The sequence below is a fragment of the Argiope bruennichi genome, chromosome X1 (assembly GCF_947563725.1).
Source record: "Argiope bruennichi chromosome X1, qqArgBrue1.1, whole genome shotgun sequence".
In the NCBI taxonomy this organism is placed as follows: domain Eukaryota; kingdom Metazoa; phylum Arthropoda; class Arachnida; order Araneae; family Araneidae; genus Argiope; species Argiope bruennichi.
In genome coordinates, this window is record NC_079162.1 from 30084832 (window position 1) to 30111368 (window position 26537).

At 29.2% G+C, this 26537-nt stretch overlaps 1 protein-coding gene across 1 annotated transcript; it reads left to right on the forward strand.

The window, feature by feature from the left end:
* The first annotated feature begins 10118 nt into the window (after positions 1 to 10118).
* On the forward strand, positions 10119 to 23092 carry LOC129958521 (uncharacterized). Its single transcript, XM_056071052.1, has 2 exons — positions 10119 to 10249; positions 17318 to 23092. The coding sequence occupies exon 2, from the start codon at positions 17420 to 17422 to the stop codon at positions 20981 to 20983; it is 3564 nt and encodes a 1187-aa protein (XP_055927027.1). The 5' UTR covers positions 10119 to 10249; positions 17318 to 17419; the 3' UTR covers positions 20984 to 23092.
* Positions 23093 to 26537: the final 3445 nt, after the last annotated feature.

Sequence of the window (26537 nt, forward strand, 5' to 3'; positions counted from 1 at the left end):
ACTAAACTCAGTGGTATGACAGTCCATGTGGGCCAAGGCCTACAATGCCCATATCTACTTTCTTGACCGAGGGCTCTGGGATGCAAGGCACATGTCCCGGTTAGGTAGTCAGCCTAACACGAAACCCCAGTTTTTAGTTCCCAAGCATGCTTGGTCCTTAGTTTACCGATCCACTGAAGGGATGAAAGGCCGAGTCAACCTTGCCCAGCCCGAGGATCGAACCTGTGTGTTGGGAATGCTACCATTACGCCACTGGGCTTCATACAGAACAACAATAGAGAAAATTTAAAAAATCAGTCTTCAAATAATTTATCTTTTAAAAAAGCAGAATTTCCGGTTTGTTAATAAATTGGATGTTTATCATGTGACTCAATTTCATTGTTAATTACCATAGGAATAAAAAAAAAAAACCTCCCCTCCAAGAAATAATATTACAAAGGAAATACTGCAATATTTTTGGATATACAATGACAATTTTGGTACAATAAAAATCTTAAACAGAAAATATTATGAGTTGACAGTAAATGAAGCAGGATTCATTAATAAGAATTCCTCCTTGATCATAAACAAGCAAAATAAATATCTTGTAAATATCTTACCGATCAAAGAACGTTCAATAGCCACATTTTTAGGAAGTAAATAAGATGATGTCTCACATATCACCCTGCGATCACTTTGAAGTCGTGTACCGAACTCTTAAAACATGATTCCTAAAGTTTTCTTCTCCCTTAGTCACAGATCAAACACAAATTTGACACCTCATAATCAAACATGGCATCAGCGTCAATAAACATCAAACCAAACCAAATAACAGGCACAGGAGAGTTAGTCCAATTCTTGGCTATAAACTTTACACATCAAACACCAATAAAATAAGTGCTGGTCTGCAGGCATGGCGATTAAAGAAGATTAGGTGAGATGAAAACAAGCTGAATGATCTTGAATGATTTATTTCATAAGGTTAAAAAATACCGAAAGAAAATATGTAAGAGAATTTGTGGATCAGCTCCTATAGAGAACTAGGGAACTGGGAAAATGGTCTAAAACACGAAATGCAATACATTCAGCATACGAAATGGTAATTATAATCATTGTTATCTGTTCTTCTTCTTTCAAACATCTAAAGATTTGGATCCATTGTTGTAGAAATTAATATAAGAAAATAATTAAAAAGTCGATAACTTCTGTTTGAAACTCGATCAAAACCATGTTCCTGCGCTGAAATATGTTAACTCTACTTTGTTGGGTATTGTTAAAGTTAGTTGTAACTGATTTTCATAACTTTCTTTTCTCATTTCGTTTCTACGCTGTTCGTTAGGGCGCATTATTGGCACAAGTGATAATCTGAGGATATTCGCACTGTCCTTTTGTTGTTTTCTGGACAAAGTCAAGTGCCTTCGTAGTATTAAAATCACAAAGCTTATTCGGAGAATCTTTTTTAAGTAATAAGTTATTTAAGATGCGAAAGCAGACACCGGTTGAGCACTGTACATCTGACAAACGGTACATCTACATTACCCATTAATCTATACTTATAATAAAGCTCAATGTGTGTGTGTGTGTTGGCGCTCTACAGGCCAGACCGTTTGACATACAGCTACCAAATTTGGTACATGTATACCTTGGAGGTTGGGAATGTGCACCTGGGGTTTCTTTTTTCGAATTTTTAATTAGAATTTTAATTATTAATTAAAAACTAACTTTCCCGCCAAAAAAATCTTCCATTTTCCCCACCGCCAACTTTTCCGCCAAAAAAATCTTCCATTATCCCCAGCGCCAAACGAGAAAGGCTTCAGTTTTTTTTTCTCCCAATAGTAATGAGGCTAGGGTTAAAATTTTTCGGCGGATTATTTCAATCGGTTCTGTTTATTTTCTTAATGTTTGATGCATTTAAAATTAAACATTGTTAATGAATCAATCTTTCAGATTCATTCTGAAGTACTTTTGAATTAAAATAAAACAGAATAAAGGAAATTAAAAATTTCTAATCCGCATAGCGTTATCCCAACTGGCGTAGAAAAAATCACGTATTTGCGTTACGTAACCGGCGAAGAAAATTCACGCATGCGCATTCTGTTCTGATTGTTGCCATGACAACGTTATCAATGGATGATTTAAATTATTTTTGGGTTAGTTGCATGCTTTTGTAAGTAAGTTGTAAGTTGTATTTATGTTAGTTATATATTTTTTGTATATGCTTATAGTTTTAAGTACATCGTTTTTTAAGTAGTTTTTTTAAAACCTGTTTTCAACCGTTTATTTTAAACGATTCGTTTTATTTTCTTAGTGTTTGATGCATTTAAATTTAAACATTGTTAATTAATCGATCTGCTCTTAATGAATCTAAGAAAATTTTGTTGACCAACTCTTGAGATATTACATAAATTAAAAAAGATATTCTTTAGTGCCCATAAAGTTTAAACGCTGAGTGACTCTATTTTCAGTAATCAGATTATAAAAAAATGCTTTGTTTCAGTAAAAAATATTATTATATTAATTGAAGATAAATTCTTTCCACTTTAATTTAAAGCATAAATTCTACGGGTGCTAACAGAAAATGAGAGAGATACATATTACGTTATGACTGAAGGCCTTTATAATATTATGAATGAATTATATGATAATCAAAATTTGAAGTTTTAAAATATTTTGATGAAGAAGCTATTAAAGTAGAAATTGCATAAAATATTTAACCTCAATATTTACCCCTCAAATTCACCTAAACGCCCCAAAGCGCCTGAGTCAGGTCCCTATCGAACTGGGCGATCTCGGGTGAGTTAGAGCTCATAGGGTTAAGAACACGCTTTGTAAACATTAAAACACAATCCTAGCTACCAGGTATTTTAAAATATAAAGTGTATATATATATCATGATAATTTGAGGTAGCTTTAGTGCAGTAGCATACCTCTTGGATTTTTGTCAAAAGCGTAAAATATCAGATCTTACAAACTTTTGAATTGTCCAAATTATGGGAACTTGATTAGCTGTAATAACTATAACCGAAAAATACCAACTTTTAGACGTTTTTATGCCATATGGTGTCTAAAGTCAAGACAGTGTGCACACAGCGTGGCAAAATAAGCTCGGAAAAGCAAAATAGTGGACAGAAGGAGAAGTCTAGTGAAAGAGACCGACGGGTATTGAAGGAGATTGTAATGTTTAAAAAGAAGACAATTGCACCAAAGTGATCATAGAACTCAATCAACCTCTGGATATACTCTAGTGTCAATAATTACACTTTGAAAGCACTTTCATAAACAAAACATTCACGGCAGAGCAGCAATTTCCAAGCCACTTGTCAAAGACGTTAATGTCAAACGTCGTCTACAGTGGTGCCATAATAAAAAAACCTGATCGATTGATAAGTGGAAGACAGTTATATGGTTAAATGAATCATCCTGGAAAAATTTCTCCTCAACAGGACGGTACATGTTTGGAAGATACTTGCTTAAGCGTATGATGGTTAATGCCTCCTTCCAACAGGTAGGTACGGAAGGAGTTTTGTCATAGTATGAACAGTCATCCAAATCGTAACCCTGAAAGGAAGGATCATTGGAGAGAAGTACAAAGAAATTTTAGCTTATCAGATCCATCCTATGATTCAAACTTTGTTTCCTTTAGGATATAAATAAAATTTTATCACACTTATTATCAAATATATTTTCAAGGTTAATAAATTTTATTTATACATTTTTAGATTTATTATTTTTTTTATCTTATGAATAAAAATGTTATGAAAATTTGTCTCCTGTATTCATAACTTTGGAAGTTTTTTGAGCCCTTGAACCACTTCTAGACTATAACATGTTAAGAGTAAGAGGTAAATACTGCAGACTATTCTACCGATTCACCGCTAATTTTGATAAGGACATCCATCTCTTCAGAGACAGAAGTTGTACAGAACCAAATAAGTCGAATATGTAATTTCACTTGCCAGCATCATTTAACTGAACACCAGTGTAAACAAGACCAACTGGCGTTCAGTTATCAATCGCATCCACCGCAGCAATGGCATATGAAAGTACCTTTACTTTTCTTGCCTCCTCTAAACGAATAACTTGTGCTTGCTATTAAACACTGTTAATTAACTATTTTTAAATAAACGAAACCCAACGCAAAGATATACATTAAAATAAAACATAAATTTTAAAAAATAGTGATAAAATAGTTCAGAGTTAACATTAGTTTTAATGCATTTAAATTTTTAAAAAATAATAAGTAACGGTTAAAAGAAACGTCATGCATAAATGGAATTACTTCAACATTTCTGTGGGAATCTTGTCTAATATCTCACAATCTGTAGCCGCTACTGTCGTTCAACGAGCTTTATTTTCTCGCAAGAGCACCCGCCGCTTTTTTTGTCTACACTTAAACCATTGTCTTATGCCTGCTAATAGGTATTGTTAATTCACTACTTTGAAAAAAAAACGAAAACCGAATAAAAAGATATAAAAATAAAGTAGGAATTAAAAAATAGTGAGAGTGTAGTTAAAAGTTAATAGTAATTTTGATTTTTTTCAATTTTTTTAAGAAAAATTAATAATAGTTGAGTTTGGGTGTGTTTGTGTTTTACGGCACAAAAGTCATTTTTGGCTAAGCTGCGCCACACTTATGGAATTAAAATATTTATATCAGTTGAAAATAAAATCCAAACGTGTAAAAATGTGAGTCATGAAAAAGTGCAACAATGATGTAAGGTATGGAATAACAGTTGAAAGAAATATTTTACAGAAATGAGATTGATATCAATGAAATGGCAAAATTCTGAATTTTAAAATGGTCTAAAATTATTTCTTCTGGCATAATTTCCCCTGAAATTACTATGGAAAAAGACGAAATTTTGAATAATTTCTAATTAATTGAATATTTAATTAATTTTGGATCTTTGAAAAGTTAATATCATTCTTTCTCTTCATTTAAATAATAAGAGTGCAAATTTTGGTCGAATTCGACCCATTTGCTTAAGAGGAGATGTAAACATACATAGCCACTATGACTTTCATTTTTATTAAGACTAGACGAAGCGGTGGGGAAAAAAAAAACGAAGCATCTAGGCTTAATTTCAGTTAGATTTAAAAGTTGCCTCAGAAATATCAGCAGTCTGACTCTCTTAGATTAACGAAATAATTTGAAAGCTTCATAAATGATATTTGTCTTATCAATCAACAGTTTTTAAAATCATTATTTCGAATTGTTTTTTAAAACTTTCTACAGTGTCATTTATATGTTTAATTACTTTGCTGATATCACTGCTTTTATTTTGAGGCTTCTATTTCAAAACGGATTTTATATTTATTAAAGATGCACTGTATTTGAAGAAATTACTGTTACAGATGTTGTTGTTAAGGAAGGTGTTGTGTGCTTATTGCAACATAAAAATAAATTGCTTCCATGCAATAATAACTAATACAAATTTATTTTCAACTTCTTAACCACATATAAATTCAATATTTTTAAACGATAGAGTTAGATTTCATCTTCACGCCTATCATCATCTTTCGTTTACTGCAGTCAACTCAGACGTGCGCAGAGAATTCTCTTTCAAATATATATGACGAGCAACCATTTAGCAGTCGAGTGTTTTATAAATAGCTATACATGAAAAAAATACACAATAAAAATAATCATTGTTATAAAAATATATTTTTTAAAAACAAACGTAATGACAAATAAAAATAATACAGTTAAGAAGGTTGTGTACCTCACAATAAAATTTCGTAATTCCTTAATGACGTCCGTTTCCTCTTACTTTTATTGTATTACTAGAAGATATGCACGTCTAGATGGGCTATTTCCTGTTAACAATATTTCAGATATGATTATCACTAATTAACGAAAGCTGTATTAGAAAATCTCATGTACATTAGTAGAGAGCTTAAAAAATGTTTATATATATATATATATATATATATATATTATTTGAACTACACTTTTGTTGTGTATATAGTAACATAAAAAGTTTTGTTTCCTTGCTGTCTTCACTATCCAGAAGGTGCACGAACACTCACAACAAATTACTATTTAAAATTGGTTTAAGTGATCTTTTACCAACAAAATAAATAAATTCAATGCCAAATACAGAATTAAAAGAATGCTAAAAAATATTAGAAATAACCTCCAACTGAAGTGAGAATATTGTGATTCAGCAGCCCTCAGTTCATTGATCTTTGCAATAATCCCGTACAAAAAAAATGTAAATAAAATTTGAAGTTCACGATTCCATGGCTAATTTATATTCATATTCTTAAAAAAAGTCCCTGCCTGTGTAGTTAGATGCTCAAACAGATGTTGAGATTTCGCATCTTAGAGTTACAAATGGCAAAGTTAGCAATTATACAGGGTGTCCCAAAAAGTTTGAAACGCGGTTTTAATTCTTTACCTATTAGAAATAAATGGGCAGTGTAAATTCCAAAGTCTTTCAAAATAAGGTACGAAATAAGACCATGTTAATAAAAAAATTTTCCCGTTAATATTCCAAAAGTTAAAATTTTTAGATTTTTTTTATATGACCTCTCTAAAGAAATTTAGTTAATTAGAAAACTTGAATTTTTTTTTTATGTAGGAACATTGTTACAAAAAAAACACACGCATATTCTTAACTTTAAAACAACAAGTTATACTTAATTGAAAATTGAGCGCGCTGCATAGAAACCATATACCAAAATAGAAATAAAACTGATGACACATAAAAAGATAAAATGGACGATAATACTTACATTAAAGCCTTTTTGCATGTTAAGGGCAGATCCGCGCCACCATGAAATACTTTGCGAATTGTGTTTTTTTCAGTTATGTTTCAACTATCTTTAAGAAAATTTACCCCTTTATGTCAGGGTTATTCTCGCTAAAAATTGGAGCCTCTGTCTAAGTTTTATATTCAGATCTCTTGAAAATGGGGGAGGAGGGTCCTTGATGACATATCTGAGAATCATGAGTTTTCATATAAAATAAATAAAAAAATATTGAGCTGAGCTCGGTACCTAAGATACATAATACTCGGTACATAGGATAGTTGATTTAATTGTTGTGACTGCGAAATTCTGTCAAAGCTCCCCCCCCCCCACACACACATATAGAGATAGTACAATGAAATAGAGTTTTTACATTTCTTTCGAAAATGGCTGGTGGAGTGTTTGGAACAGGAGACAACTATATATCTCGGGGTCATTCACTTTCATAGGAAAAAAAGATTGCCGAAATCGGTTCCAGTGGTTATACTTAGGAGTCTGGTTCTTTAATTTTGCCAATCATCTTCAATATTTAGATCGTGATCAAGCAGCTGGAGGTGGTTAGCTGATTTTTTTTATTTTCTATCATTAATCGTCATTTGGTCGTATGATTCATGTTACCTCGACACTGTATAAAAAGTTAATTATTAGCAATAGTTATTATATTTCAATTATATATTAAACTCTTAATTACATTTAACTAAATATGAAAATAATTGTGTGCTATTTTAACGATAAATTAGAGAAACGCTTTTTGCCCCCCTCCCCCTCCTTGTCGGAGTTGTCTTGCTACGCTATTAGAAACTTTCTGCCTCCACCTCTGAAGGCCACTATTTCTCAATTCGACTTCCTAAATTGATTTAAGAGTACAGTTCTTTTATAAATATTTTCAAGAACTAGTTGGAACGAATATATATATTCATGCAAATGTTGCATCGCAAAATACTATTACATCTCAACTATTAATGATACAATTAATTTAATAAATGTATTGAGTTTATTCTTTTGATAATTTACAATCGATGCCACAAAGCTAACTACAAAATATATCATTCTTAAAAAAAAAGCTTACCTTCGTCAATTTTTTTCAGGACATATCTGAAGAAGATCCGATTTAGGAATTTTGTGAACATAGGTAGTACACATTGTGCGGCCGTTTTAATGAATTCATAAATTTAGTTTCACATTTCAAGACATTTTTAACTTAATCAACACGTTAATTATTTATTTTTGGTTATTTTTTTTTTATTTTAGAAACTGAGAAAAATGTATGAATTTTTCCATTTATTTATCATAACTCATGATTGCACAGCAACCACGTTTGTATGCACTTATATTTAAATAAACTCTTATTGTTTACAAATACTGTAATAATTAAGTGAATGTAATGAAACAGATAAGAACCTAAACAATTCCTTTCAACAAATTGTTAATTTATCCAAATATTTTAAAATGAATAAAGTTTGACTTATTCAAATCTATTTATTTGGCCAATGATATTCTTAAGGTAACTGTCTGCGATCCCCTTTAGACTAGAGGTCATAAATAGCTAGCTACCTGATTTGTCGGAAATCAGCCAGTTCACCTGAAACTAGAAACTAAAACTTAAAGAATATTAATAAAAATAGCATACCAAAATTAAAAAAAAAATCGATAAAAGAAAAGACTATTACCTGATTTTAACTTTAAAGGTGGAAACACAAGAAATTAGAAAATATCCCTGTTGGCATAATATCCTTAAGAACATTGTTACATATCCTCACGATATTGTCCAGCATTCAGAATATCGTATAACATCTTGCGTTAACAGAGATAGTAATCTGGTACAAGAACTTATTTTTTAAATTATAAAATATTTCAGAGTATATTTTCATCAAACCATATTCAGCTATTATAAATAGCATAAAAATAATAAATTATTAATAATAATTTATTGTTATTAATATCAATTTATTATTAATACAAAATAAATTAATATAATAAAATATATATTTTATTAAATTATTATAATAATATAATAAAACTTATTAATATAATAAATTAATAAAATAACTAATTTATTATTATCATAATAATAAATTATTCTTATCATTAAATAATAATTTATTATTAGTATAAAAGTAATAAATTTATAGTTTATTCATTCTTATTTAAAAATCTCCATACAGATTTAAGCTGGGGTACTTACAGTGAATTAACACACACACACACACACACACACACGCGCGCGCGTGCGCACACACAAACACACACACACACGCGCGCGTGCGCACACACACACACACACACACACACACACACACACACACACACACACACACACACACACAAATATATACATTAAATAAAACTTTCTTTGTTGGTTGTAAAATATTTATTTTATCGAAAGCATTTTTCAACCCAGCCTTTGTCAGCTAAGTCGGGATGGCAAGGTCTACGTTTTGGGAGTTGAGAGTTTTAAATCTTAAGCGAAATTGCTGCCGAAGATACGCTGTATATGTTGGCGTGATGAACACTAAATTTGGCAACGAGGATCAAATGTCCGCTCGATGCTGTAGTGCGGACATTTGGACAGGAGGTGCGTGCTCAAAGGACGTCCTTATTATTTGATAGCGTTTCAAAATGACGTAATCTGACACAAAACCAGCTGTCATGTTATTTCAAAACGGGATGTTAATTAATATATCTACCTTATTCTTATAGGAAACATCTCCATGCTAAAATAAAAATCTTGAAGAATTTGGGCATTTCATTGTTAAGTGGGAATTTCTTTGTTCAAGCATTAACTTTAAAGCCCAACTTACGATTCACAAAGGTTTATTATACCAATTTGAAGTAATTCAGTATACTACTAACATCTGTAAATACAAGCATATAAAATGACTAAAAATAGTTTAAAAAATTAAGAGCATATATTTTACTGGAATCTAAAAAACAAGCAGAACGCAAAGTGTAAGCCACTTATTTATTATCAAAGAAGGGAAACAACAAACAAATAAACAAAAAGAAAAATTCCACATATTTCTTAATTACAGTCACAGTTACTCAGTGCGACATAAGTCCAGACACCTAGTATATCTAGAATAACGAAAATAATTTGTAAATTTCATGGATTTCCCATATAGAAAGGACGCTCCTATGTGTTTGGCAATAAGGAAATAATCTCCATTGGATAACAATACATTCTAAAATTGAAGTGGCTTTTAGATTGGCAGTTAACGTGCAGACTACTCAGAAAGATAACAGCTCTAGTGCGTATTAAACTTTCCATTCTATTAACATACAAAATTCTATGCTGAATAATTAATGCATAGTTGCGTTTGACTATTTCGGACATCGAGTCTAGCTATACTGCAATTTACTGCTCTTGAAACACGTTTTATTATAGTGGACTGACAGCCACTGATTTGTTTATTTGTTTAGACTTTATCCGTCTGCGCGATTGGCAACAACACTTGATTTCTCTGAGTTCCGAATCTAGATTTCAGACGCTACCCTGTGTCACGGCTGAATTTTCGTGGTAAGCTTGATTATTTATATTTTTTTATTGTTATTTAGATTAGTATTTAATCCTTATATTCTTAAAAACCGTGTTATTTTAGTAATTGCTGGTTTTTAAAAGTAAGTACATCTGTTTGGAAGGCATTTAGTTAGCAGCGTTCTGTTCATCCATATTTCGAAAATGGCTTCCATTACATTCAACTGTTGGTGGTCTTAGCTATTTTATTATAAATCATCAGTGGTGCTAGTTTGTTTGGTCTAAATATTTTATTTTAATTAATTTTGATTAGTGTTTGCTTTCTGTTGAACAAATTGACATATTATATTTCTATATTTGTAATTAAATACAAATCGATAGTTAGATGCTGTTTGATGTTAACGGTTTCGCAACCGGCATCTTGCCGAAATTTAAATATTATGGTTTGTTAGACTAATTTTTGAATTTATAAAGAATTTTAACCATCTTATCTGTCAAATATATCATAACAGAATGTCATTACTGTGTTTATATTTTTAATACAATGATTTTTAAATGTTGCATATGTTACCTTTTTTTTCTTTCAGCAAATTCAATAAAAAGTATCACAGAATTATATTTAAACATTTTTTTGCTTATTAACGATGTATTTATTATATAACATATATTTCTTAATGATATTTCTAATGTTTTTTTAAAATTATCTTTGTATTAGGATCAGTTTCGATTTTGCATTGTTTTGGATACTGAAAATATTGATACCAGATGTTTTGCGAAATTAACTTTATACTTTAAAAAATATATCCCTGTATGTTATTGACGCTACATTTTTTCATCTATAAAAATTTTCGATTACAATTTTGACTTTAAAATGACAGTTCTGGTTTTGGTTTTAAGAAAAACTACCTGTTGGGTTACTTGAAGCAAACTTATTTTGAATGATTTCATTTATATTTTATTATAATTGTTTGCCTTATCAAGTTCAATCTAATTCGGGAGTATGAACATTGTTTTAAATAAAATATACCTATTTTTAAATGTTTAATCACATTGAAATCTATAAATATGTGGTATGATATTCATTAAATATGGCTAGAAGTTAAAAATAGTAGTACAAATTTAGTTTTAAAATCAGCCCATGCATGCTAGTTTACAACTTTTTATTAAAATTAATTTATTTTATAATCTGTTCGTAAATTTGCAGTTAAGTTTTATATTCCATATATATTTTATATAAATAAAAATTACTGCAACTATTTTTTTGAATTTTTCCATTCTGCACTTATATAAATAAAAAATGTGAATAATGTTAGAAAATACAAAAAATAGATTAGATGAACTTGAATATAATTTGTAATATTTTTTTTACTTTGATAAAATTCTTGTATACTTTCGTTTTCTTTTCCTTCTTATGTTTTCATAAATTTTTCTTTTTCTCTATCTTAAAAATGCTTTTTGAGTTTAGACTAGAAATATTCTCATTGTTTTCACTATTAAGAAGTTATTTGATTCAGGAACCTGCGATTTGAGTTTTGCACTTGCTGTCCAATTTCACTTTGTAATTTCATTTTAAAATATTGCAATTGCATGTATTGTGAACTCTGAATGATAATGCAGAAGTAACTTATTTCATAGTAATTTTCTTAACATATTAAACTTTATTTCTATCGTCAATGCCATTTTGACTTATATTTTTTCTTCTGTATGTATACACATAAAGTCATCAAGATTAGCATCTATAAAATTATTAAAGCTTCATAAGTCTGAAGAATTCTTCATTTAAATTTATCCTAACAATTATATATTTGCAGAAATGTTATATTATTCATAATAGTCTTAGTATTTGTAACATGAATTGTAAAGCTACTAAATGCCTTGTTACTTTGTAAATTTGAATACCTCTCCCTCCCTTTATGCACTGAAATCCCTGCAGATGATATTGAACTATTAATTTTTAGTTTATTATTTTTCCTTTTGAGAAAATCTTTTGGATATTTTTGTTTGTTAATTTCTGTTGAAATTTATTATTAGCTTTCTGGACTGTTAATGTGTCAAGTCAGAGTGTCTTTATATATAGTTTAGTTGTTACTATGCTCTACGAATTCCAAACAGAAGTTTTTGTACACAGAATATTTTAGCTCTTGCTATTTATGGATCCTGATTTACCTGGCGATTTTCAAATTACACCGACTCTATTTTATGTACGATGATTGCATTACAGTTTCGTTTTTTTTGGGGGATATATTACTAGGGACTTCATTTAGCAGTGCTTTTAATTTGTTTGTAATTTTTTACAAGGACCATAAATTTCGCTCTGTGATGTGGGAAATAAAGGCTAATAATGTTTGATTTATTGGAAGTAGAAAAAAGAAACTATTACATGGGGACATTTTTAATATAATATTTCTGAAAGACTTTTTTGCTGCAAAATTTGAATCAGACTTAAGCCAATTTCCTGTTCTTAGGTCTGATTTATTATAAGTCATTGAATGGGACAAAGGAACACACCAATGTTTTCATGACCCAAAAATTTATGTATGCACTATTATTGGGAGTTATAATTTGTAATTTAAAAAACCTGACTTAGATATGGATTTAAAAGTAAAAGTTCCTTCTAGCAGTTTTTTTTGAAAGAAAGTATTTTCAAATTAATTTTCACCAGAAAAATGGCAATTGAGTTATTAAACTTTTTAATACGCTCACTTATTTACACTTGCTGTATCTTGAAAAAGTTCAAAAGATAAATATCATTTTTTAACTATAGTGAAAAAAAAATTTAATAGAAAAGTAATTTTCCAAATTGTAATTATTTTGAATCATTGATTTTCTTAACATTTTCCAAACATAGATAGATTTTTTGATACTTTAATAACTGATATAAAATGATTATATATATTCTTTTGTTATAAAAATAATTATTTGAAATAATTTAATTTCTGAGATTTAATATCTGGGATTTTTTTTTTATGTAAATAAGGGAAAACTGAATACTTTATATTAGTTTTTCTATGTTCTTCACCCCCTCTACGTGAATTCTGGTTTTATGCAAGTTGAAGATTGTTCTGATTTTTTTTTTTTAAATGGAACACCATTTATTTGTGTGCTCTTATTTGCAAATAATATTTTACCTAGGAATTTTTTCCAGAGCTGAATAAAGATGAGTAATTGTCCCAGTGACATGTGTTAGAAAAGTAATTTCTATTTTGTGAGAACATTATATACATTTACATCCTGAAATATACAGAGATTAATGTCGGCAAATCCAATGAAATTTTTAAAATTTGAGTTTAACATTATGTACTGTATCTTAATTTCATAATTTGTTTGGCTAATTTTTAATTTCTCTTAAACTTGTAAAATTTTTAGGCAAACTAACAAGGAAAGAAAAAGGTTCTTGAAGAAACTACTTGACATAAAACAAGTTTTATAATATTTTTTATTTAATCATTTTAATGCATTCGCCATGTATTAATAAAGGGAAGAATTTTTTAATATTAAATACAGCCACTTCTTAAAAGAGTACATTTCTAATGAATTATATAGTCGATGAAGTATGAGGAAGAACGTTATTTCACCGAGAGTAAAATTGTATATTGTTCAGTTAATTTGTGAAAGAAAGCACATTCCCAGGTATAACTTGAAAATTGCGTGTAGCAGGTTGCATTTTACAATAAACTTTTATTTGAAATCTAATGTTTAAAAAGAAACACAAGGGTATAAAACTAACAAGTCATGATTTTTTTAACTACCATTTTTAAAAATTACTTTTAATAACTCTTTTAAAATTAAATAATTAATCGGTATTAAATAAGCATTCAAAATAATTTTTACATAGTCAATTTTAGGCAGAAATCTACTTTTTATATAATTGAAAATCTATTTTGCAGGTTTAAAAATAAACTAATTTTAGTTTTTAGGTACGATTACATTAACATGAATTTGTTAAAGTTGTTCTTCCTTATGCTTTTATAGCCTGTCTTATCATTTGATCTAAATATCTTAAATTAATAATGTATCCTTTTGTTAATGAAGTGTATTTTTTATGCCTTGCACTTTTTTATAATAGGGGATTATTCTCCTAAACTTATACCTTTGATATTAGCTTTTATATTTCCTAACTCAAAAATTGCAGTTTTTTTATGTGTTGTAAAGGGTTAATACTCTAGTACAATTCCAATTATTATTTTCTGAATAATACTGAAAATTAGAGCTTTTTTTTTTTCTCAATTTGCATTTTATTAAAATACAGGTTGGTAAATTTTGAAGGTAAAAGGTCTGCACCGTTAAATACTTTTCTTGGAAAGTGCTGGAATACAAATATTAAGTAAAATTCAATTCTACATTCAAAAATTGATAATTTTTATTTCAATAGGTGAACAATGATTAACAGTTGAATAAAATTTTATTACACATGCTTGCATATATAGTGCCTTTTAATTAATTATAAATTTTCTTCTAAATGTCATGATAATATTTCAGCCATAAAAAATTCCTTGAGATTCAGTTGGAAAAAGCAGTTATTAAAAAAAATATTTTAACTTATACACCCATGTCTTGAACATTGGCATATGCGCAAAATGATTTTGATCCCAAATTGTCAGACATTTTTTTATCTTGTATGTTATTTATATAAAAAATGAGATATGATAATAGCAAATGAATATTTTTTCATGCAAATATGTTCTGTTTAAGATCAAATGCAGTTTTTAATTACAAAAGTCAAAGTTGAACTTCTTTTTGTTTTTCCTTTTTTCCCATTCCATTCATGTAAAACATATTAATTTTAAAGTAAGTAGTCTACTCTATATAAAGAATATTGAAAGAAGGAGAAAAAATATATTTTACCTATAGTTTACATTTCACATTTTCTAGGAAATGAAGCTTAAATGTACAACTTTGAAAATTCATAAATTCTTTTACATTTTCAAAAAGTACCTTTATCATTCCTCATTCAGAATAAAATGAGTTTTGAATATAAATTTCAAGGCAATTTATTCAGGTTATTGGAGAATTCTTTTTATGTAAGGATTTATTTTTTTTATAAGCAGAAAAAGACTTGATGAGATTTTCTAAAGAATTCAAAATCTGTGTTTTGTTCCGATTCCGTACCATGATCATTTTTCACCTTTCATCAATATCTGACGAATCTGAGCTATCGATATTTTCATTATCAGTAGAAACCCTGCAAGAAGATCTTTGCAGCTGTCGTTCATATGTCGTAGCCATAATGTTGAATGAATCTAAAACATTAGCACATGCAAGGGTCAGTTTCATTCCTATCCTCCAATAAAAAATGGGGCATTTTGTTTGATTTCTACTATTTTAATCTTGTAGCTCCCCTATGAAGGTTTTTGAAAGTAACAGGTGTAATCTTTTATAAATTCTTAAATAAAGATGAAAGGGTGGGATCGAAAAGACCCTGTGCATGTGCTGACAGTTAAATGCAACACTAGTTTATTTGGTTCTTTGGTAAACTTTTTAGCCTCTAGATGGTAGAAACATTTGTTGCCATCCCTAAATAGCAAAATAAGTGTGAAATAAAATACCAATTATTGATAAACAAAAAGAAACAATTTAAAAATGGTTTTACAGCAATTTATTGTGAAACACTTTCTTGTCAAGGGATAACACTTTACTATTTTTGTTATCTCTAATTTACTATTTGTCAAATTCTAAAAGAAAATTCCATAACTGACTTGTATTCACAATTTATGAGACTTTAATTTAAATGCTTAAATATTGGTGAAGCATATTATGTAGATCTTTTTTTTTAATGTATATTTGTCTAAGTCATCTACTGTGGGTAAATAAGAATTTCTTATTTAAACTCTTAAAGTTGAGGCAGCAGCTGGTAAGAAAATTAAAAATGCATGCTGCCTTGTAGTTGATAAATTTTTTTTTAAAAGTTATGAAGATCACACAGACTAATTGCTCTTTTTTTTAATTTATTTTTTATATGGCTCTTTTTTTTTTGTTATATTAGTGGAAAGTTTTAGTTTAAGAATATGAAATTGACTGGAAATACCTTTAATGCATAAATTTTTATTTGGTCCTGAATGAAAATTTATTCTCCTTTGTATCTTAATAAATACTTAAGGTGCTTATTTCATAGTTTTGAAGATTATTAAGGAGAGGGCTATCAAGAGTATATAATTGTCAAATAAATTTAATGTGCTTATCAAAATAGATGGCGTTACAGATTTTGTGTATACAAGCATAAGAAGATAAAATAGCAAATGTTTTTTCTTTCACTTTCTTGCACACTTCAGGATTATGGAATGTTCTATGTTGAATAAGGAAGATGGCAGAAGATGTAAAATTTGTACTTCACTGCTTGGATGCACTAATCTATTTTTATTTCAAAATTAGATATCTAACTTCAGATATCTAGCTCATGTTTGAGTTGTTTCATTTATATACAAACAAATGTTTACCGAAATACTATCGACCCAGTGATGGATTTGGTCTAATATTCGATATTTGTCTATAATTTGGTTGATAAAACCACAGGGTCAAGTCTCATTCATTACCAAATTTAAGCAGATTTCTTGTGATTGAATTGGTAACCTACTGTATTAGCTGACTTGCCAAATGAATTTTTGACAAAATCTTGTTAAATTTTGCCCTTTTCTGTAAAATATCATGCAAGCACTGTTTTTGTGTTCATGCTGTGTTTAAATACAAATTTTGAAATGTATTATCAGTTAAATGTATCAGCCTTTTTTAATGAATTAATCCATTTTCAAATTGGACATGATTCTGTTTTTAAATACGTTGGCATGCACATATTTTTAAATTATAATGACTAAACAAAACTTTAAATCATGTTCATGAACTCATTACATCAAATTGAATATTGTATCGGATTAAATATTATCTTTTGGCATTTTTGTTTATTAAAATTTACTAAAGGTTAGTGATATTTTTTGTCTGTTTCCTAATAAAATGAATCTGAAATTCACTAGAAAAAAAATTGCTAATAACCTTTTAGAAAATTGTTTTCAAGAAATTTAATTATTCATGTACTTATTTTTTTTGCCTACTGTATTTACTTAATGTTCTATGTACTTAATTTTAAAAATTAACTTATCCATTTTTATATTTTTTTAGGTATTTTATGTAAGAAACCATTAGCTTTCATATGATGGTATTTATTGCTGCTTAGTCTTACTGAAGATTAAAGTCAAAGCTTTCTGGTTTTAAATTGACAAGATGGCTTTAGGTCCATATTGTAAAGCACTTGGGATTGATGAAGAAGTCCTGAATGGCCAAAAAATTAAGGTATGTGAAGCTAAAAGTATTTCAAATGGCATAATGTGGGAATTAAAAAAGTATAAAACTAACAAGAAATTGACCACAAAAGATCTTATTGAATGGCTGATTAAAATATTCCAAGTAAAATGTGAAAATTCAGAAGAACTTCAAGAAAAATTGGACAAAAAATTTGAGACCCTTGTAGGTTTCCGAAGTACCATCACTAGGGCTCCTCATAAGTATCGTGGCGAGTTGGAGCGATTGATGAATTCTGCTTTTGATTTTCCTGAAGAAATGGGTATGGATCCTGTTCCACCTTTTGAGCCTACTGTGTGTGCAAATCTTGGTCCTAAATTGTTGAAAGTGTTAAAGGAAAAGGGGGGTGATGATGATGATTCTGTTGACATGTCAGGTCATTCTGATGATGATGACGAACAAGCCAAAAAACGAAAAGCTAGGGAAGAAATCATTCAGTTGAAGAAGGATTTGGGTACTGCACGAAAAGTCATAATTTCTCTTAATGATAAATTGAATGATCTGAATAAGCGTTGCCAAATTCTAAATGATTTAAGTAAAACTAGTGTATCAGAACGTAGGCGAATCGAGCATGATATTGCAAAGTTGAAAAATGAGTGGAATGCTATAATGGTAACTTGGCATGATTTAATGGAGCGTTTGAATCATGTGAACAATAACAAAGGAAATTACTTGGATGTCGGTTACATGGTTCGTCGTAATAAAACTAAGCAGGGCATATTTGACGAGTTGAGTTTCGAATTTGAAAAGACTCTGGAGGATTTCAAATATAAATTAACCTACATGATTGAAAAAGAAAGAAGAAAGAAAAAGGTGGTATCTCGAGAATATCGCCAAAAAAGCACAAAAGATAGGAAGAGGGCAAGGCAGGAGAGTGATGATGGTGCCGAAGATGCTAAGAAACCTTGCTTATCTGAAGAAGCCTTAAAGCAACCAGCGCCACCTGCCGCCACTTCTATTAGTGTGGATGAATTTTTGAAGTCTGAAAAGGTTGATGAATTTAAGGCTGGTAAATTTGTTAATGCATTGAAAGCTATTTACATTGAGTTAACTTCAATGCCATTCCCATGTAATGATGTCCATGAAATTATTTATTCGATACTTGATGAGCTTGAGCCTTTGAATACTGATAAAATTCCAACGCAATCATTTGCTGGAAATATATATATGGAAGCACATATGGCAGTTTCTTTGCAGGCATTTTCAGATCTTCTGAACATGAATAAAATATCTATTTGCAATGATGGTGTAACCAAATTTTCACTGCAAGATGCTACTTATGATGTTACTTTAGCTAATGAAACTAATTTGAAATTGGGAGTAAAAGATATATCTAAAGGCAGTCCCGATACTTCATTGTGTCTTTTAAAAGATTTGTTCTCAGAAATCTTAAATTGCAAAGTGGATGGAAGTCAGGCTGCTGAAGCTTTTCTTAAAAAAGCTAAAACTTTGATTCCAGAGTATGATTTCTTTGATAAGAAAATAATAGAGATCCTTTTCTTGTATAAACAGCAGCTCTCTCCTCTCATTCCATCAGATTTAGATAGCTTATCTGATGTTTTTCAAAATAAAGTGTATCTTTTCAATAATTTTTGCACTGGTTTGTACTTCCTATTAGGATTAGCCAAATTAACTGATTTTACAGTTTTAGCTTGGGAAAGTATGTCATTTGGACCAAGTGCTGGCAACTGGGAAAATGGGCTCAGAACAAGTAAAACTGTGCAACAGATTTATTCATTCTGTAACATTGTCAATCCTGAATCCACAGAAAAAATCAGTATCGAGTTCAGAGAATTTCTTCAAAAAACAAAGAAGCTTGATTCACAACCACTGGCTCCTTGTAAAGGAAATCTTTTTAATGTGATTTTTCACAATAGTGCAGGCATATGGTTTTATCATGAAACCAACATTTTGACAGAGTTTTTTGAGGCAATGAAGCAGAAAGAAGTTTCAGTTGATGACCTTTCTAATCTTCTGAATGAGAAACATAGTTATCCATTTGCAAAAGCTTTAGGTCTCTTGGGTAAATTGGTAGCAGTTCCATTGTGGACCGTTCTGGAAGATGATGATGTAAAGATTGGATTAAGATACAACTCATTGTTGAAAAAAGTGGAAAGCTGGTCCAAAGATGCTTCCAAGTTCATGAGAGGACAAGAGCGCTTATTTGATGATGTACCTGTATCTCATGATGCTGTTTATGTCAGTTTAATTAAAGATAATGAGGCAAGTGATGCATTAACCAAGGAGCTGCTGGAACTATTATTCACTGCTTTCGTGCCATATATAAAGTATTTCTTATCCGGCCCTGCAGCTTTGGAGAACAGTGGAGAAAATTCAATGGAAGTCGACTCTGATGGTAAGAAAACAATCCATGAAGATTTTGGAGCTTTTGACAGAATTACAATTAATATGCATTCTGTTGCAACTTATGCTCAGGATGCTCTTGTCTTATACAGTAAAACAAGAAATGGAGAATGGCAGGATAAACTATGCAATAAGGAAAACCTGAAAGTATTTGAATTTGTTGAGAAGAATTGCAATGACCATTTGAAGACTTTATACCAAAGAAAGATAGTATTGGATGGTAAATTAAATACAGGAGAATTGGACCAGAATAGTAAGTGGAAGCTTATTGAAAAGAAGTACAAGCTTATTGATGATGTAATGAAATGGGGTGGTCTTTGGAAAAATGAAAAAGAAATGGAAGCCCAAATAAAAGAAATGAAAGAAAGTGATATGCTAAATGCTTTAAGAGCTCAGATTCGCTTCAGAAGACATGTACTGGGCGAAGAACATGAAAATAATTTATTAGATTTGGCGTCTGAAGGAGAATGCTTCACTGCTGCCAAATTATGTGAGCATCTGAAGACTATTTTGAAGAAAGAATGCCAATTAACTGAGAGGAATCTTGAACTTGCCACAGCTACTGATGATAAAGAGATAAAAGAACAAGTAACTAAGCTTTGTGACAATGCACCAGAATTGAAGCAAGTTACCGAACCTGGAAAAAGCTGTGTGCCAAAAGAAAACTTCCATTGGCTTCTTGGAAAACTGGTTAAACATACTTTTGCTGCTGAGCAAGAAAAGGAAACTTGCACTGGTGTGTGCTTTGCTAGAAAGAATGATGCATGTGGAGAATGTTCATACTTTATCCGTTACAAAGAAAAGGGTGTCTTCCGAGTTCCTGATGCCAGAATAGCAGAAGATTTAAAGAATCAGAGTCTTAAAGTTATTGATCCTTCGGTGAATGATTTAGTTGGATCAAGGCTTAGCCGAGCATTTATAAAGGATGATGGAGACCTGGAATGGCTTGATTGCAAAGTTGTTGGCGTTACCAATCGAGGTTCAGACTTTGTAGTGGAATTTGACTTTTATGGTGCTCATATGCCAATTACTGAATGGAATGCTGTACCAGAGTTGGAAACTTTTACTTTTGCTACACGTCTTTTGGAGGAGTACCGAACTGGTCATCTTCGGTTACTGTAATTTTTCTTAACTTTCACATCAGAGAGTTAAGTGCCTAACAACACCATCTACATGGAGGAAGTGGTACATTGTGTGAAAAGTTTATTTTGCTTTAGTTTTGAAATGACTGTACAGTGTTTTGCTGTTTTATGCATCATCGTATACCTATATTTAGGTATATCATATGACATCTTCATAAACCATTTTGAATTTATTGCATATAATATATGCACATTTTGTCATTTATAATGCTTATCATTTTTTCATAAACAAATCATGCATACTTATATACTTTTGTTTTATATTCATTGGATTGAATAAGTTATCCCTGCCCATGTCATTTGGCTTATTCTCAATTTATGTATAAAATCTGTATCCTTAAACAGTTTACTTCATAATTACACAATTTACATCTGTATACTTGTATATTAACAAATCATGTTATTGGTGTAAATGCTGATATTTAAAATTTCTAAATCCATGCAAAATCATTTTTAGGTCAGTATTTCTTTCTAAACAGTTTTTATGTATTCTGTCAACATAACCTGCATTTATGTCTTATTAAATTGAATGAATATGTTTGAATTTTTAAAATAAATTTTTAGGTTAATATACTTTCAAATTAATTTGAAATGCATTTTAAGTTTGTATTTAATAATCATAAAATTGATTTGCTTAATTAAAATATCATGGGAATATTTAATGTATAATATTTTCTAAATTGCAGAATACTGTTTAGCTATTTTGCTTATCAAGTTTTATAATGGTCATCTTTAAACTTAAATTGATAATGCAAGTTGTAGACAGATTATCTCCTGATTTGTTGGCATTTTTTTTAAAAATCTTTCACCATAACGTATGAACAAATGTCTTAGAAATGCATGTATTCATTAGAGAGAATTTCTTATCTAAGTCTCACTATTGTCTTAGCAATATCTTGCTTTACTTATTTTGGTGATAAAAACCAAGTTATTTTTATTGATTAAAGCATACTTTTAAACTTGTTTTTTGCATTTAAACACATGAACATCTGCTTTAGAGCTCTGAAGCAGCCTATCATAGCCTATTTTATCTCCTGGCTGTTAATTTGTCCATGTTTTAAATAGGCACACAAGTTTTTAACTTTTGTATCATCAATGTTTTTATGAAGCTGCATTTTATTAGTGTGAGATAAGTAATTCAGATTTTAAAAGCTTATTTCATATTGTCAATTCTATTGTATTCACAGTGTTGTATTCTGGTATGAGGTATTTGCAATGTTATGTCATTTCAGATGACATTTATAATTGTCTCCATTTCCATAAACAAAGGTTTTAAAAATATATCTGCTGTATGTGTATAGTAAATGATCAATTTGCGTATTATACTTATATTTTAAATCAGATGGAAAGTTATTAGATGTTTAAGCAAGCTAATTAAGGTGAACTACTTTATTGTATTTTTGGAGTGTTGAACCTTTTGTCAAATTTTTCTTTTGAAGTAATTCAGTTTTTGTTTTATATTTCTTTATTTTGTGTCTGTGTAAAACTTTATTTTCTTATTTGTGGTATGTTATAATTTTAAACATGATAAAAATGATTTGTTAACTGGGAAATATTTTGGGTAATTTTTTCATTATTTTGTAATGGGAAATGTGCAGTGTTTAAAAATTAATATATAATGCAAGCTGTTTTGGTAAATGTGTTTGTGAGAAATGTACAGGAGTAAAATGCTTTTGGGAAATTTGATAGTTTTAGTTGTATTTGTTACATGGAATCTTCTGTGAAAATATTTCTATACTCAAATATAAAACCCTATACTTAAACATCAATATTTTATGTAGTTGATAAGTATTGTCATTTGTGTAGATTTCATTGTGATTTTAATGAATGTTGGTACCACAGGTGATGGTAATCTAAGGCATATTCATTAAAATGGTAACATTTGGAAGTTAATGTCATCGTGTTTTAGTATTTGCATTTGTGTCTTATAAATTATGTGCTAGATATAATCTCATTTTTTTTAAAAGTTCAGTTTATGTATTCATATGAGGAATTGGGCCAAATGGTTATATTGTAGAAACTTCCCATTCCTGTGTAGTTTTGATGTAACATTTTCATCTGATAAATAAATGTCATTTTGCTCGTAAAAGGTTGTTTTTTATTCATATAAAAATTTACTTTTAGGAGTTTTACAGTTCATTCTTTCTGAAATATATGAATTTTAATGTTATTTTAAATTTACTTTGAAAAAAAAATATATAACAATTTTTCTTGCATTCTTATTGTGGAAAATAGTGGATTTTCATTAATTTTCTCCCAAGAAATAATTTATTTACTCACTTAAAATTTTGTTATTGATTGCAAAAATCTCTTTACAGTGATTTATTTAGTGTTTACTTTTTTTTTGTAGATATGCATATGAAGAGTACTATTTTATGCTGAGATTGGGAAATATATATATATAATAATATGTTCAACTGTTCTATTCCAGATCTTCTATATTGAAAGCGTGATCCAAAAACAATATTGGTGTATTTTTTTTATTTTTTTTTAATTTACAAGCTAATGGGATGTTGTATAAAAATACTGCTAAAAATTTTTACAACAATTATTATTAATCTAACATGTCATAATAAATTTTAATTGGAGAACAAAGTACATTTAATAAATAATATTGATTTTAATCTATCCTGAAAGATTATTATTTTTGTTATTCAAAACCATAAAAGTAATATACCATTCTGACCATTTTATTTATGAATCGAAGTTTAATGATGTTTAACACCAACATTCATTCTGTTAAAGTAATAGTGCACTATTTAAAAGTTGGTGGCTGAAGTGAGTCAAGATATGAATTTTATAATATCCAGCAAGTGGGATTAGGGTAGTCTTTAAAAATGGACTTCTGAAATTTTAATAGAGCACCATCCTTTTTTTTTTCCCTAAAATATTTTTTATTAATTTAGATTTTTGAAATAAGTTTTAGAGATCACTCACTACCAATGTTTAGTTAATCATTATTTTCTGAAAAAATGTATTTAATTGTGTAAAAATATACATAAAAAAATGAAAAAAGTAAAAGAATACATTTTTTGTTCTCATTTTCTCCACTATAAGTTGAACTCATTGGCAGCTTTGTGTTTAGTCAAGAATGTTAATACCCGATCATGCTGTTTTAATACCAATCTCTGGGTGTTTTGACCCATATTCAAGTCCTAAATGATTGTAGGTGTAATGAAGTCATTTAAGTATCGTTATAGTGAAATAGTTTCAAAAAAGTTTTAATTTTTTAGTTAACATTTACGAATGGCGTCAAAAAGTGAAACATTATTTTATAACAAGAAAATCTGATAGACAAGCCAAAAATTACTGTAAATTTGTCATAAAAAAGTTCCAGGCATTTTTTTAAAAAAAATTTTAAAAACTAGATTACAAAGCATGTTGTAGATGAAATATAAGGACTTTACAAAATGGTGGAACTAATAAGGAAACTAAAGCCAGAGATTGGTTCTATTAGATCTTTCTAAAGTGAATACTCTTAATACAGTTAAAATAAAAGATTAAATACAGTCAAGTCTTAATACAGTCAAAATAAAATTTCTCTTTCAGAGACAACTTTCTCATCAGAGACCTGGATGACTTGGTAAAATGAGAAATTTAGATTTTTTGAGGAAGAAATGGGTCTGAAAATATTGATCTGAACTTATTTTCGCACTTAGCGAAAATTTTATAAAAATCTATTCATCCCTTTTAAATGTAAGAATGAAAGATATATGTCTGATGCATAATGGCTACCATAAATTTATAATTTTGTTTTGAATAGGTTAGTATATGATGCAGATTTGTTTTTGAAAATACATTACAAAAATTAAATAATTTAAAGTAGCCAATACATTAATTTGCAATTTATAACTTATCAGATTATATCATACTGTATATACTGGAGTATTTGAGTAGCTAATTTATTTCCAGCAAAATAAAAATCTCTTGTATTGATATGATAGTTAAACATATATATATATATATATATATATATATATATATATATATATATATATATAAATAAAAGTTTAAAGAATTTATCAATAGTTTCAGTTGGAGTAGTAATTTTTATTTTATTTATAAAACAACTTATTGAGATATTATGTATAATATTAGGGTGCTGCGTCCCATGCTCGCCAAACCCCGGAAAATTGCATAGCAATCCTCTCACGTTTGCTACGAAAACCCTACTCGTTACAATAAAGATGCTGCGTTCTGGGTTAGTTACTGAAAAAAAACAAAAACAAGTAAATTTCGGTTGAGCTTGCTTATAAATATCTTAATTCAGATCAAAGCTAAAATAAGTTTAATCGCAATGATTTTTTTTTTTTTTTTTTTTTTTTGCTAGCATTTAGAAAACGAATGAAAGTGCAAAATACAAGATGTAAAAGCTTTAAGATTGTTTAAAGAGAACTCTGAAAAAAAATAATAATTTAGATTTAAAGATAAAGAACTCATTGTGCGACATCTTTGAATAATTATAAGAAAGGTCAATTTTGTAAATTAAATACATTCATTATTAAAAATAAATTTTAAGTATTTCAAATTACATGATCTGCTAACATTAATTTACATCAATTATTAAAAAAGTTAACTGAAATTTTCTGCCACCGAAGAGATAGATATATATGTAATTTTTAGAAAGACAAATTCGGATATGTTTAAAAATCAAAACTGAATTTTTTCTTTCTGTTTTGATAAGAAATAATTTCCTTATTTAATAAAAATTAGTCGATATAATTTTAATAAAATTGAAATAACCGGCGAGTATTAATAAGCCTAATTTATTCATGTGAATCAACTTTGATGAATAAATCTTATCAAAAAAAGATACCATATTACCGTACTATTTTTATCACAATATTTTAAATTATATTTAAGCAATAATGATAGAGCATTTTGAGAGATTAGCTATGCTCTAAGGTAGCGAAATTAATTGTTGATATTTCTATAGTTCGAAAACTTTGTTCTGTAAACTAAAACGTATATACTTTTACTTCGTTCATTGCGACCAAATCTTCTTGAGGTCATTTTCTTCCATTGTTTGGATGATATTTTGGCTGAGATACATGCATAAGTGAGAACCATATTGAGCATCGTGTACGTAGCGAAATATCACGTGATTACGACCAGCAATGTTGCCAAACTCTGTAGTTAAATAACGCGTTTTTTTAAAAGCCACATAAGAGAAATATTTATATAGTTAGAACTATTAATGGTAATCGCATATATTTTTTGTAATTAAACTGACATCGTATTTCTTTTGATTTTTCCAATAATATTAAGATCAACATACAAAGAAGAAATTCCTGCTATAGCACCTAGGGAAATTGGAAGTCAAACCGCAGCAATAAATAGCATTGGACTCTTGCTCGACGTATGATAGCCGTCATCACGAGCAGTACATGTGCAGCTCTCATATAGAGGTAGGGAAGTGTGAACCAACCACCATACTGGAACTTTCTCATCCTCATATCTGATATGCTCCCCGGTGGAAATAAGTTTTACATACAATATTTTAGGGACAGAAGAAGTGATAATACTTTGACAGT

Coding starts and splice junctions, on each gene's coding strand:
- LOC129958521 (XM_056071052.1), top strand. CDS start 17,420: ATGGCTTTAGGTCCATATTGTAAAGCACTTGGGATTGATGAAGAAGTC.